A 14,208-nucleotide genomic window follows, 5' to 3' on the forward strand; every position below is an offset into this window, starting at 1 on the left:
CAAAGTTTTACCAGAAAATCAAAATTTACCTGTAAAGATGCTCTTCCAAGACGAATGACAAAGCATAAACTGTTTTCATCTTCCGAAAGTGATTCTGTGACAGGTTTCTTATTCTGACGCCTCTTTTTGATAGGCTCATCCGGAGAGCTACAAGCAGCAGCAGCTGCAGCTACAGCTACTGCAGCCACAACTGCTGCCCGTCTTGTAGAGTGCGCTGGGTTCCCTCCAGTGGCAGGAGTTGCAGCAGCTTCAAAAAAAGGATTAAATGAGTACATAGGCTTCCCTCAAAGACAAAGATTTTTATTACTCTTGCGGAGCTCTCCAAGGGACCATCAGTTTTCCGATAAACCACCACCTTATGCAGAGCCCAATTGAAAAAAATTTTCCAAATACCTACTTTTTCCTTTAACCTGCAGACATGGCTGTTGATAAAAGAGATTTTGTTTCCTTCAAAATTCTCAAGTGGGCTCAACGTGGGGTTTTTTTTATCAATGGGGTATGGTCGTTCTCAAGTAATGCCTAATTCTTTGATACTGGGACCTTGTCCTCTTAAGCCAGCAGCCATCGTCATAACCCCAGCCTTAAAACAAGCAGGGTTAAGATAAATCATGGAAAAGTCAGGGGTATTTGAAATGGAAAATCACGCGAATGGCTGGGAATCTTGACCAAAGCGTCAGGAAAAATTTTGGCCATCACAGGTGAATCAAAAGAACTGCTATCCTGTGGGCTCGCTCAGGGCTTGTGCCTTTGACACAGTAGGATGATTTTCATTTAAATCTATGAACTATTATTCAATAAAAAAACATTCTACTCGCTGCTATAGGAAAACTGCAAACGAAGCTTGCTCCAAATGGACCCGTGAGAAGTCGGGCGCACTTGCGTGTGCACGAAGGCTTTTGAGCGGGAGGAGAAATTTGAGGAATGAGTGAGGTAGGGGAGGGAGAGAGCTACTAGCCCTTTGCTTCTTGTTAGTCCATAAGATTACAACAGATGAGTCAGGGACTGACATTAAATTTCTTACTCTTAGAGCCGGTTTTATAATGTCTAGATAAGTTTTTTCGGAGCATAAAAATCAGAGTTAACGATATCTTCCACTTGAAGTAACCTGTTAAACTAACCTTTACCCTGAATTACTTTTCACTACTTCAACTCTAAAATGCCTGCAAGTTAAGATTACGACAGTATAATGTTCCGGTTAACGCTGACTAGACATAATAAAACCGGCCCTGGGAGAGGCCCCTAAGAGGGTGACAGAATATCCGACAGAAAATGGGATGGAGGGAATGACTGTGTGATCTCATGCTCGAACTGTCACTCTTAAGGCACAGAAAAAAAAGATGGTGTGATTCAGGCTTAAGGAAAATGCATCTGAAATGAGCTTGCGCCCATTCTGCGGCTGAAGTTTAGCATGTGGTTATCCTGAATGTTACACATACAGTATGACATCCACTGCAAAATAGACTGATTGAAGACCTACACATCACAAACATAAGCACTCATTATAAGGACAATTTCCTATGCTTTTCCACATTAACCAACCAACACAAAAAATCGCTCCCTAAAGCACTGAACTAGCAATAAGCCCTTGTGGTATTGGACTTAACCATACAAGCCAAATATTTAATTCCATGCCTGACAATTTTTATTTGATGCAATTTAAATAATTTACCAAAGCCACAATAACAAAGTTTCAATTTCTCTTTGAGTGTGAACTCACTCATCAGCCAAAATTATTGTATAGAGGAAGATAATTGTTCTGTAGCAACAAAAATTTGTGATTTCAGTTGAATTAAGTGGTACTCTACCCCTTCAATATGTTCAAATACCTACCTATCATCTTCCCAGACGTACACATATTTCATCAGTTTGTAATAAAGTAATGCTTGCAAGAATATTGCAACGAGAATTCACAACATTTACCTCTTTGCCTGTTTCTTGCATTCCGGACTGGCCGTGTGCTTAAGGATGGAGGAGGTGGGGTTGGTGGCTGCTCAAACTGTTCACCCTGTTCGTAAGTGCCATTCCCTTGGATCTCGGGAGCCACTTCAGCTGCCTGGAGAGAAGACATCCCTTAATTATAACCAGAATTTTTATATAAAAAAATAGAGACAACTACATTAAGTATAACAGGGCTGGATAGTCCTCAAATTTCCACAGAGAAAAATGATGCCTCAGGTAGCTTAACTAGCTAAAGCACTCAACCAGAAATCAAAGGATTCGGGTTTGAATCCCGGCCGAGGCGAATTATTTTTTTCTCTGTTGCTTGCTTACACAATGGGGAACATGCATGATTTTATTTAATTTCACAGGCAGACAGAAAATTATTTTCTGAATTCAATAAAGGAAACTGCATGTAAATCTGAGTTTTTCTTCGCGAGATATTCAATGATAAATATAGCAAATTTTAAAACACGCAGAAAACTCCCTTACCCCCCAAGCAACTGCTGATGAAGACTCAATGACGTCATACCAGATACGTAGGTACCAGAAAATTCGTCGCTTAGGACTATCTGCGCTTGTATTAAAAAGTGAATTCCAGTCAATGCAACTTTTGCTCGCTGCTTGGAGATTTCTACGAACATCTTTTGTGCCAAAATATTGTTTATTTTCAACGTGACAACTCCTGTTAATCTACTGCTAATAATCACAGTGCCAGTGGTGGCAATGCACAAAGTTTGACAAGGTTGAAAAATATCAGCCAAGAGTAATTTTCAGTGTTCCATCATGATTGAATAGTAAAAAGTGATATTACGCTATCAGTAAATGTCTCACAGTGATGTGAAATTGTCAGTGGCGTGTTCACTCTGTTGTTCACCGTAGATATGACACTTCACGATCAAGCTATCAAAATCAAAACTGTGTTTGGAGTTTGTTTTTCTGATATATCAATGAATAATAGTGAGAAAAGTCTCCTGTGCCACTTGCATGGGCTAATTTAAGGCTCTAAATCAGTGAATAAATAGTAGTTCTTATCGTAATGAGCTCTGTGATTGTAAGTTGTACGTGATGAATATAAGAATGGTATTGAACAGTTTTTTATGATTACATTTGCCTATTTCCCACTATATTTTGATGGTGTGTGCTAGAGTATTGTTTGCGGATTAACCTATATTAATTAAATACGTTGTAGATTATGTGTGTTGGCAGTGGAACCGATTCGTGATCTCAGATGTGCATAGTGTGCAGACTATTTTGCTGTGAATTCGTATTCATGAAACCAATGAAATAGTGCATCTCTGTCCCATTTCCATGAAATAAACGTTTCTATTAACAATAAGTGCATGTCTTGTGCTTGGAATCGTTTCATTGTTGCCAAACTCAACAGCACGGCTCGTAAGCTTACGATCATATTCCTCCAATATTACAAGTTCCTTTTTTGTCTCAAGTTTCCACCGACATATAGCAATAATTTGACATAAAAATTCCATGAGGGTCGTGGCATCAATTTCAGATGTACCATTCGAACGAGTGGCGATGTTATCATCCATTTTTCTGATAACTGAAACATATGAGGTAAAACGCTGGTACTTCATCATCCTGATGTCACATTTTTAATATCCCAAGTAATGATCGTGGCACAATAGCAATTGGAAAACTTACCCAAGAATAACTGCACATACAAAAGTGACGAATAGCGGTTAAATCCTCCCTCAAAACAATATTTACAGCATGCGACTTCCCGACTCCTGATGGCAGTTTAAGCACACATGACTTCACGCTTTGCTTTGGAAGAGCTCGGGTGTCTTCGGAAATTTTGCTCGATTTTGAAGTCAATTTTTTTATTTCTTTTGATGATGAATGGAGAATATTTAGGTAATTTTGCAAGCTAATATATCTGTTTTACCTGTTCAAAATAGTTTTTGTAGCAATCAACGAGCCATGCAAGTTCCCCATTAGAGGTAACTACCTTCAAAACTTCATACACCTTCTATGGTTTCCAAGCTAACTTTGTTAGATTTTGATTCCATCACTGAATGAATAGATAAAAATGGAAAAGACAGGGAATAGGGTTGTAGAGGAAGAGAGCAAGCAAGAATAGCAAGTTACCCCATTCATATGAAGATCAATAAAACATGCACTTATTCTAAAAAACTGCACTTCACATAACACGAGAGGGAAAAACAGTGCAAGCATTATCTCATTATACTGATAATTACAAAGAATATCGAGTATGAAATTATTATACCAGAAAATTCATGAAGAGGAATGTTATCGGAATATTAGCTTCTATTATACAGACAAAAATGATTATGTACATTGCACTTTAAGGAGAATTGCTTTCCTAACACATTCCAAAACCATACCTTGTTCATGGGCTGAAGCTGACACTGCTGCTCAAACTGTGTCTCAAAGTGAGGTGCTGGTGTCTGGGGCTGCTGCACATAATGCGAGAGGGGAGTCACGGGATGAAGCTGAACCAGATTCTCATGCTCTCCGCTGTTGTCAAGCCTGCCCACAAAGTGACTCACATGAGGAAAAATTTTTCCCAAGCAACAGATCACAAATTAGCGCTGAACATTCATAGATTAAATCTTGAGAGATGTCAGAAGAGTACAGCCTTTCTCCAGTGATTTGGTTTACACTCTGTATCCTACTAATCAGGTGTTCCTAACACAACCATAGAAAAGGAAGTTTTTACTTTTAAGGGGAGGAATTACACACTATAATATATCTCATAGTAGACTCAACAAAAGAATATTAGCCTGCCACTGATGAGAACTCTGACATGACACAAAAGATAAGAGATGTTCAATGTTCCCCTTTCCATGTGGGTTAATACCATGCAAATTTTCATCACTCAGATAACTGAAAATGAGATAGCCACTTTCAAAAGTTGTAGGACTAAGTGTGGGACACTACTGCTTCTCATGGAAATTTCAATTCCTTTATTTTAATTGTTATCTTTGGTGGCGTAATGCAAATATTTCATATAAGCATGAATATACATGCAGTTAAAGGGAGAAGTTACTTAATTATTGCAAATTTATCATTGTTTTAATTTCTATTGGATTTAAAGATTATTTTGCATGTATTAACTGCGTACTTACCCTGTGTACTATTGGTTTGTATCCTACACATTATAAGACTTGGATTGCAAGAGCTATCCATGTTTATTAATAAAGCCTAGAGCTTATATCTACATTATGTGCATATGAATAAAAATGACTAGAGTTAATTAATTTCCTTTTTGGTGTGAGATAAAGGGCAGCACTTTCTTTCCTATAGCAGGTATTTGAGGTTAGAATACCTTCTTACTTTAAATGGTAATACACGACATTCAGGTGGCCAATCGAGCCCAAAGATTCGGTGTCGATAGGCAATGTCAATGAGGCTAAGATGCAAACACAAGAGGGTGCATTTCCCAGAAGTTTTTGAATAAATAAAAGTTTAAAAAATGATGAAAATGTGTCTCATACATTATATTTATTATTTTCGCCCACGAATGCTCAAGGAGAAATCTACCATTAGCACTGAAAACTCTTCTTCCCAGTCAAGGGCAATACAGTAGAACCTCAAACTATTGTTTTTCAGGGGGCTGGATGAAAAAAAACGATGAATGCGGGAAAACAATCAATCTGTGAATGTTTGGCTAGGTTGCCTATGTCACAGGAAACACAGGATTTTGGCGTGTAATTATGATATTTGTTAAAGGATTCAAACAAGATTTTAGCTAATTACAGGAATACTAGTACTTTATCAAAACACTAAGGTCATATTTTTGATTTGACTAATATCTTAAAGTCCTTCCTGAACATTCCACCTCACTAAAAATGTTTGCACTCCAATCGGCATTTGCACTGTTATTATGGATTTCTGTCTGATGTAAAATTTCTAATCCATCAAATGCCCTTTCAAGTACATGTATTTAAAAGAGAAATATGCATGTTATGCCTAAAACAACTGCTTTCACCGACGCAGTGATTGGTTGTGAGATGGATCAAAAAGGTCAAACATGGTTCATTATTTGAAATGCTCCTTTCTAACAATTAAATTTTTTATGTAATTGAGGCAGTGTGTAAAGTGTGAACAATATTGCATTATTATTTGAAATGTTCCTTTCTAACAATTAAATTTTTAATGCAATTGAGGCAGTGTGTAAAGTGTGAACAATATTGCGTTCATCGTCAGCGGCACGCCCACCTGAGCTTCGGCTTCATCCCACTTCTTGTTTTCACCAGGTATCTCGCTCTACCCCCACCCCTGCCATTACGTGCTATTGGACAACCTGAGGCGTTCAGCAATATTCACACACTTCTAGCCCGGATTCTTTTCTTCATCTTCAATTATTTTCAGTCCATCTTTTAAAGTTCTCACTTGTTTCTTCGGAGGGGCCATGGTCCGAAGGTGAATAAGAATAAAACTAATAAAAATGAAACTAGACTTTATTGAACCCACACGGAAAACACTGACTGGTTTTAAGTCAACCCCCCCTGGAAAGTACAGAACCACTCGTGGGAGTTGAAGTCCGGAACTGATGTTATCACGTACGGCATAAGCAGAGCTTAATGCAGAGGGTGAAACATGACCATATGACTGCGCAATGAAATTTTTTGCCCAATAGAGAAGGGAACTTACCCACTCATTTCTAACAATAAGTAGCATAGGTCTAGATGAGCAGATGAATTCAGATTGCTAGTACGGAGAAACAAAATATCCTAAGAAGATATCGCTTTGTTAGTGAGACAAGTGAGACTTGTAGCATAACCCGTAAATTGTAATCTGATGACCTGTTTTCGAAAAAAAATGTCGCATCAACTGCTGAGAAGCTTACAATCGGCTGCAAGGATATCGAGATTTGCCAGAAATCACCATCGTATTATTCCAACCATTTACGAGCTTAAAATGCTTAAATAACGTTAGAAATGAATCATTTTTGGTGTCATTCTTTGTTGAATTATGTGCACATTACTAATATTTCAATCTAATAATAGTATAATACCAATTGCTGAAATTCATTGTTGGACACCTTTTGTGCTAATAGGTGATTAATGCAACAGATGACCTCCAGAAACTGGGAACTTTGAAGGAGAGAGGCTGGAAAAATTCAGTGGGCGAGAATCAGAGAGGCACGAAACATGTTTCTATTGTTCTCCTGTAACTTGATATTTTCACTTGAAGTTAAGGTCTTTGTAATACAATCCCTGCACGAGCTGGGATCATTTTTTTGATTTCGAAGAAGAGGGTCAGAGGGGGGAGGCGAGTGCTGAATGGAGGGGATAGCGGATCTTGGGAAATGCACTAATGTAACTATCTCACGGCACTCAGCTTCTCCCTATTAAACAATAGATGCGGGAAAGTTACACTTCGGGAAAACGATACTTTGGGGAACGATAGATGCGGGAAAAAATTACATTGCCTATTTGGACCAGCAACAGCAAACGATGAATGCAGGAACAATAGATTGGGGGGGTTCCATGGTACTCAAACTCACATCCCTGCTGTGAGATGGGTCAATAACGCACCTGGCAACTACCACCCTCTACTACCAACTACCATGTATGAGCTCAGCGCTTTCTTACTTGTGAGATGTCGACGAAAACCATTGAATATGTAATATAAATCCTTGAGAGTACTTATAACGATATCCCTTATATAGGAAGTGAGCACACTTATACTAAAGACAATATAAAGAAGACAATTTGCAAAGGATATTCTCACTAAACCTACAAGTATGAATTTTAATAAAAGAACAATCAACAGTAGATGAAGCAAAAAAAATTATGTTAAAACCTAATAATTTCCATAATAGTAAAAGCGAATAGAAATCCCATTCCAAAGGCTGGTATGAGCAGTAGATGCAAATCAGAATGTAAAAGGAGTCATTAGAAAGTAGCAGAATTATGCTAAGTTGATTTCCTCTGCAAAGTAACAAATGTATCAACAAAATCTTTTTGCACTCTCAATAAATCAATGAAAACTTATCGATGTTCACCCAATCACCTGATATATACAAAAGCTTATATGATTCGCTTACATTGCATTCATTGCACAGCATACAACAGTACATATGAATTATCAATTGACCCATTGGTTTCAAAGTTAGCAGAGGTTTGTATTGCTTTTAACAAATCCGTCAATTTTAGTGGTATAAACAATAAAATGTTAACACTAGATCTGGCTTTCTTACATCAAAATTGCAAGTTGTTGAAATGAAAACTACGGGAATACAAACCCTTGAGCTACTTGATTTTACGTGCAAAATACTGGTACTTTTTTGAGAAAAAATTAAGTGCAAGAAGTGCTGTGAAGCCAAAGATTTTTTCAAGTAAAATTTCTCCTTATGTGCTTCAGGTTTCATTTAAAATGATTGCTCCATTTAGATGTTACTCCTCAAACTAGGGAGTTTAGCTTTTTTTTACAGACAGTATACGCTATTGTCATATTCACGGCATTGCTATATTGGAGGCACAATTATCATTTGTTATTAGTTGTATGTATTTGTACTGATGCAGTTTTTGGAATTATAACCTGTATGAAAAAATTGTAAACATTTGATATTAAAATCATAAAATGAAATTTCTATGCACTGTACACAAAAATAATTGCTTATATTGTATTCATCTCCAATTAAATAAATTTTATACTACCAGGAGCACTAGTTTCAGAATAATTTGAGTCTCCATCATGGAGTGGACATTACTTTTCTGGGGGTTGCAGTAATTCAGTTTTGGGAGGAAAAATCTATTCCAAGCTTCGGTATTAACGTCTACAGTATGTACGGAATTACCATATTATTCAATTTAAAATCACCAAATATATATAACACAAAGAACACATTAACTAATTCCTTTAGTAGACGGTGAAGGTACTCTAATTATTATCAACAGCTTCAGCTTCTGGATAATTAAGGGAATAATGCACAGAGGGAATACTATGACTAAATTCAGAAGCATACAGCTTTATTCTTGTTACATCAAATTCATACCCTGCATGCGTGAGTGGAGTCTCCGGTTGATTGGAGTATGGAGTATAAGGCGTATATGGTTGTTCCAGAGTATCTGCCACACCATCACCGAGTGGAGTCGCTGGAGGGGAAGAATCATATTCTGGCGGTGGCGGCTCATCCATACGGATCCGCTTACCGCCAGTTCTCCTCTGCATCATGTCTGCAGAAAAAAGTGAAGAGGGTTTACCAAGTAGCTGACACCAAAGTCAAGTATTACATACATGATCATTAATTAATGCATTAGTTAAGATATTGGATGCAAACCATTTAACGCACATCCATAAAAAGACAGCAACCAATATTTGATTCCAACTATTTGGTAATCATCACCATTAACAGTAAATACTGAGTAAATATCAAGGCGGGAAAAATCAATGGAGCGTAATTCCCACTGAGGACGACTTAAAGCTATAATTACTACTAGAAATCATGCACTTTTTTCGTTAAAAAATACGTAAAATTAAACTTCTTCATGCCCATCAGGGCAAACATTATCATCAATCTTTAATTCAAGAAATGCAACGAAGATGCCAACAAAAATACGGTTACCGAAAACAATGAGAATGAGGCCATTACCTGAAACAGATCGAGGACGCAGCGGATAAAACAAACAACGATTCCACGTTTACTGTGCAAAAACTATTTTCTTTCTTCATAAAAACAACACGAAATACAATAACAATGAACAGCCGACATTGCTAGAATAAACGGCGCTACAGCATCAGCATAAGGATTTTAGTTCCAGAGTTGACCACGCCCAGTGCTGCCAAACATATTGTCCTCCAGAGTCCTCTGGATGGCAGTTCTCTACACTACTACCTCACAGGGGACAAGCTAAAATATTGTAAACCTTCTAATAAGTAAACTTGTAGTACACTTTAATATACATATATAGAGGGTGTTCGTATATAGTGTATTATCGGCAATCCAGGGGATTATATAATCCTCTAGCTGTTTACACCCCCTCTCAATATTACTCCGTCGTAGTTATCATGAAGCATTATAGAGGACTCTGGCATATTCAAAAAGTCCTACCACCTGCATGGTAAGCCTCAGTAAAGCCCATGTAAGTAAATTCTATGCGAAGTAAAGCATTGATTTCGAAGATTGGTAAGTTTATGGGTTGGCAACAGTGGGTAACCACGTGACCACACGTGACCTTCGTGGGTCGCATGCGCTCAACTATTGGCAGAAAATTTGAATTAAGTTTTTTAACTTAGTTGTCATTAATATTGTCATTGTGTCCTTAATAATGTAATTATCAATGTTGTTTTTACAATACTTAAATTTTTGTGAACTTTGGCTGATGAAAAATTTACGAATAGTAAAGTCGCATCGATTATTTGAACAATGAGATTGAAGTAGTTTTTTGAATGAGGCTTTCCAAACATGAATCGGAAATGAAGGTGAGTGAGAGTTTTCAGAGGAATTTCTGGTAACTGAATATATCAGTCTTTGACTATCAGCCCATGTTAGCTGCACTTTTAGAAATGATAATTGGTGCTGCATTGTGGGAACTTGATGTGAAATACAAAAGTTTTTTAGTTTAATAAAAAAATGATTTGGCCCAAGATACAATCCACCAAACACGCAGGCAGTGTGGGTCTATTTGAGGGAGGTGGCGAAGGGTGCTATAGCCTCCCCCTTTGGTATCCAATTTACACTAAATGTAATGGTAATTTTGTAAGGACCGCTACTGCTGGGAGCTTAGCTCGACTTAGGCCCTCTCTGATTCTGTGGATATCCTGTTCCAATTTTTCGCATGCAATATTCAACGAAATGCTAAAATGCTCATATCTTAGGAAGAGTTCAAGATATTTTGCTCCCTTTTGTTTTATTTGAAAGATAATATTTTTAAACATTAAAATGATACCCTTGATTTGAAAATGTGTGCTCTTGCTGCTATTTTTTCACTGTTTACCAATACCATCTACATCTACAAATTACCCTGCGAGCCACCTCTAGGGTGTTTGGCAGGGGGTGATCAATCACCAGCATGCAGCATGCATTTGGACTCCCACATGCACACCACACCGTCCAAGAAACGTCCCGTATAATAACAAACTATACTACTATATGCTGTTAGAAATAGAATATAGAATAGCAATTCAGAAACATGCAGTAAGTTTTACATAGGTTAGTAGGCTACACTACAAGTCATGCAATCTATTTACGCGTTCTATTGCTGCCGTTATAATCTCTTATTGATCGTGGAAAAAATGACATTCGGAATCTGTCTGTTCTGCAATCTATCTCTCTTATTTTATTTATATGATCTGATCTTCCGTAGTACGTTGGCGTCCGCAAGATATGGTTAACTTCGTCAGAAAAGACACTGCTCTTGAATTTATCTAAAAGGTTTAGTCTATTTTTCAATCTACGGTCCGACAGAGATTCCCATCCGAGTTTATGTAAGAGGTCAGTTACACTAACAAGACTATCGTAACGACCTTTCACATACCTGGCAGCTCTTCTTTGCACGCGTTCTAACTCTGTTATTAAGCCTTTTTCATGAGGGTCCCAAACACTGGCAGCGTATTCCAAATGTGGTCTAACGAGGGAAAAGTAGCTAATTTCTCTCACTTTGTCGTCGCACTTTCCTAATATTCTTTTAACAAAACCCATTTTACGATTAGCTTGACCGGTTATTTCTCGAATATGTTTATTCCACGATAGATCATTATTGAGTCTAACCCCTAGATATTTCACAGATTCAACTGCCTTTAACTGCGTGCCCCGAATGACATAGTTACGCTGTAGGGAGTTATTCTTCTTCCAGAAATTCATTGCGACGCATTTTTCCAAATTTAATTCTAACTGCCAAGCATCGCATCAAGCTTGGATAGCAGCAAGGTCATTCGTTAGTTCATCTATATCTTTGCTGGAACGAATTTCTCTGTAAACTACAGCGTCGTCTGCAAATAATCGTAACTTACTCTGCACTACTTCGCCAATGTCGTTTATATAAAGAAGGAATAGGAGTGGGCCAATGACACTACCCTGAGGAACGCCAGAAGTCACTCTAACCTCATTGGAGACTGCACCGTCTAATACTACTCTTTGGACGCGGTTGCTCAAAAATTCTCTTATCCAGGAAATGACATCTTCGTCTAGACCATAAGATTTCAGTTTTATTATTAACTTTCTGTGGGGTACTTTATCAAATGCCTTCTTGAAATCAAGAAAAATCGCGTCTACTGGAATGTTGTCTTCCCCGGAGACTAAAATATCACCATACCACCATAGAGCAGCGGTTCCCAAACTTTTTCTTTCCGCGACCCATTTTAGCTCATTCTTTTTAGCCGCGACCCCCTAAAAATGATCGTCCAAGTTTAAGTACGTTGTTCACCATATTATTAGTATCTCGTGACCCCTTTCCGAACGGCCTACGACCCCCTTGGGGGTCGCGACCCCCACTTTGGGAACCGCTGCCATAGAGTGCTGCAATTCCTGAAAAGGAGAACTTACAATTTTCAGTTTCACAGGCTTTTTAACACTTAGGAGCCCGAGCAGGGCTCGGGTTGCACATTTCCTCCCAGGGACCCGAGCCCGAGCAGAGCTCGGGCTGTCGGATTAAATTACTTAAAAAATATTCCGTGTGATTTTCTCGGTCTCAAACAATGTAACCTATTCATTTAGCTGTCTGGCCTTTTTATATCAACGGTACTGTCCGAAATCCGAAAAAGTGCATTTAGCGGCTTCTAAATGCACTTTTTCGGATTAGGAAATGACTCCACAATTTTCACCAGTTTTTGCTCTACGGGGCTGTGAGTTCTTAGCTTGCGTGCGACCGTGTTCACCGTTGTGCGACGTATGTGTACATTTCTTGCTGAGGTTGGATATTTTTTCATTGGAATACGGCAAATAATTTAGATGAAAATGACATTTTAGAGGCCTTAGAAGAGCCTACCTTGGATTCTGGCTCTGAAGGAGAGATTGATGAAATCGCCGAAGATCCTGAATTCCCATCATCTGGTAAGGTCTTCGACTAAAGTGAGGGAACTACTGTATTTTCGTGCTCTAATTATAATTTGTAATACACATTATATTATTAGTTTTATTGTTGTCATTTATTTCTAACGCTCGATATCTTTCTTTGTAAACATACTGTAGATAGCAGTGATAGTAGCTCTGACGAATCTGGTAATGTAAGAAGGTAATGAAAGTGGTGTAACGGCGTCAATTGATGCTGCCTCATCTCCATTTGAATGTTTCGAGCTATTCTTTCCACCATCCATGGCAAAACACATAAAAGTGGAAACCAACAGGTACGCATCATCTGTCATTGCAAAAATAAGGCGAGAAAAAAGGCTAGGCAAAAATAGCCTATGGAACTCATGGCAGCCCGTGAAGATGCACGAATTTTATTTATTTTTTTCGATTGTTATTCATATATGTGGTTGGTGAAAAAATCTAAACTCAGAGAATATTGGTCCACCAACAAATTTATATCAACGCCGTATCCATCGTCTGTTATGAGTAGAAATCGATTTGCCGCTATTCTCTCAAATTTGCATGTAAACGACAATGCTACCTACATCTCTCGAGGAAATGAAAATCATGGTCCTCTACACAAGATTCGTCCCTATTTTGACCATCTAGTGAAAATCTTTGCTTCGTCGTATGCACCATCTGAAAATTTGACAATTGATGAAGGGGTGTGTGGATTTCGAGGACGTGTACATTTTCGGGTTTACATGAAGAATAAGCCTGAAAAGTATGGAATAAAACTTTTCATTGTTTGTGACGCTGCATCAGGCTATGTGCTAAAAATGGAGGTATATTGTAGGAAAGGCAATGCAGACAATTCAATCATGCCACTATTTCAAAGACTGCTCCAAAACTATTTTGATGAGGGTCATACTGTTTATTCAGATAGGTTCTACACCTCACCTGCGCTGTTTGATTTTTTATGGGAGAAAAAAACAAAAGCTGTAGGGACTTGCATGTCCAACAGAAAGGGGTTGCCAAAGCAAACTGTGATAAAAAGGAAGCTAAAAATGGGGGAAACCGCGTAAATGCGGCGAAAACATTTATTGTGCCTGAAGTGGAGAGACACCCGTGATGTTTTGCTCTTATCGACAAAACATAAGATGACATCCAGTTCGGTTCAAGTCCGAACCAAGGAAGGACTTTTGATGAAAAACAAACCAGATGCCATTTTGGACTACAATGTGAATAAAGTAGGAGTGGATAGAAGTGACCAAATGATTGCTTATTACCCTTTCAAACGTAGGTAGCTGAAGTGGTGGAAGAAACTA

General features: G+C 38.2%; 2 protein-coding genes across 3 annotated transcripts in view; one reads left to right on the forward strand and one right to left on the reverse strand.

The window, feature by feature from the left end:
- LOC124159507 (cohesin subunit SA-2) overlaps nucleotides 1–9,720 on the reverse strand; it is an 80,249-nt gene extending 70,529 nt beyond the window's left edge. The window contains exons 1-5 of one of the 2 annotated variants that reach the window (XM_046535361.1): nucleotides 9,524–9,720; nucleotides 8,927–9,107; nucleotides 4,305–4,449; nucleotides 1,921–2,053; nucleotides 30–247 (exon numbers count right to left, since the gene is read on the reverse strand). In XM_046535361.1, coding sequence (XP_046391317.1) covers nucleotides 30–247; nucleotides 1,921–2,053; nucleotides 4,305–4,449; nucleotides 8,927–9,105 — 675 coding nt within the window. In that variant the 5' untranslated portion in view covers nucleotides 9,106–9,107; nucleotides 9,524–9,720. The remainder of the gene's footprint in view (nucleotides 1–29; nucleotides 248–1,920; nucleotides 2,054–4,304; nucleotides 4,450–8,926; nucleotides 9,108–9,523) is intronic. The other variant, XM_046535362.1, reaches the window with a different exon arrangement.
- A 404-nt stretch (nucleotides 9,721–10,124) lies between these two features.
- The window catches only part of LOC124159514 (transient receptor potential cation channel subfamily A member 1), a 121,651-nt gene continuing 117,567 nt past the window's right edge, over nucleotides 10,125–14,208 (forward strand). Inside the window, exon 1 of the mRNA XM_046535374.1 lies at nucleotides 10,125–10,353. The gene's annotated coding sequence lies outside the window, so the exon portion shown is untranslated. The remainder of the gene's footprint in view (nucleotides 10,354–14,208) is intronic.

Source organism: Ischnura elegans, chromosome 5 (genome assembly GCF_921293095.1).
Source record: "Ischnura elegans chromosome 5, ioIscEleg1.1, whole genome shotgun sequence".
In the NCBI taxonomy this organism is placed as follows: Eukaryota; Metazoa; Arthropoda; class Insecta; order Odonata; family Coenagrionidae; genus Ischnura; species Ischnura elegans.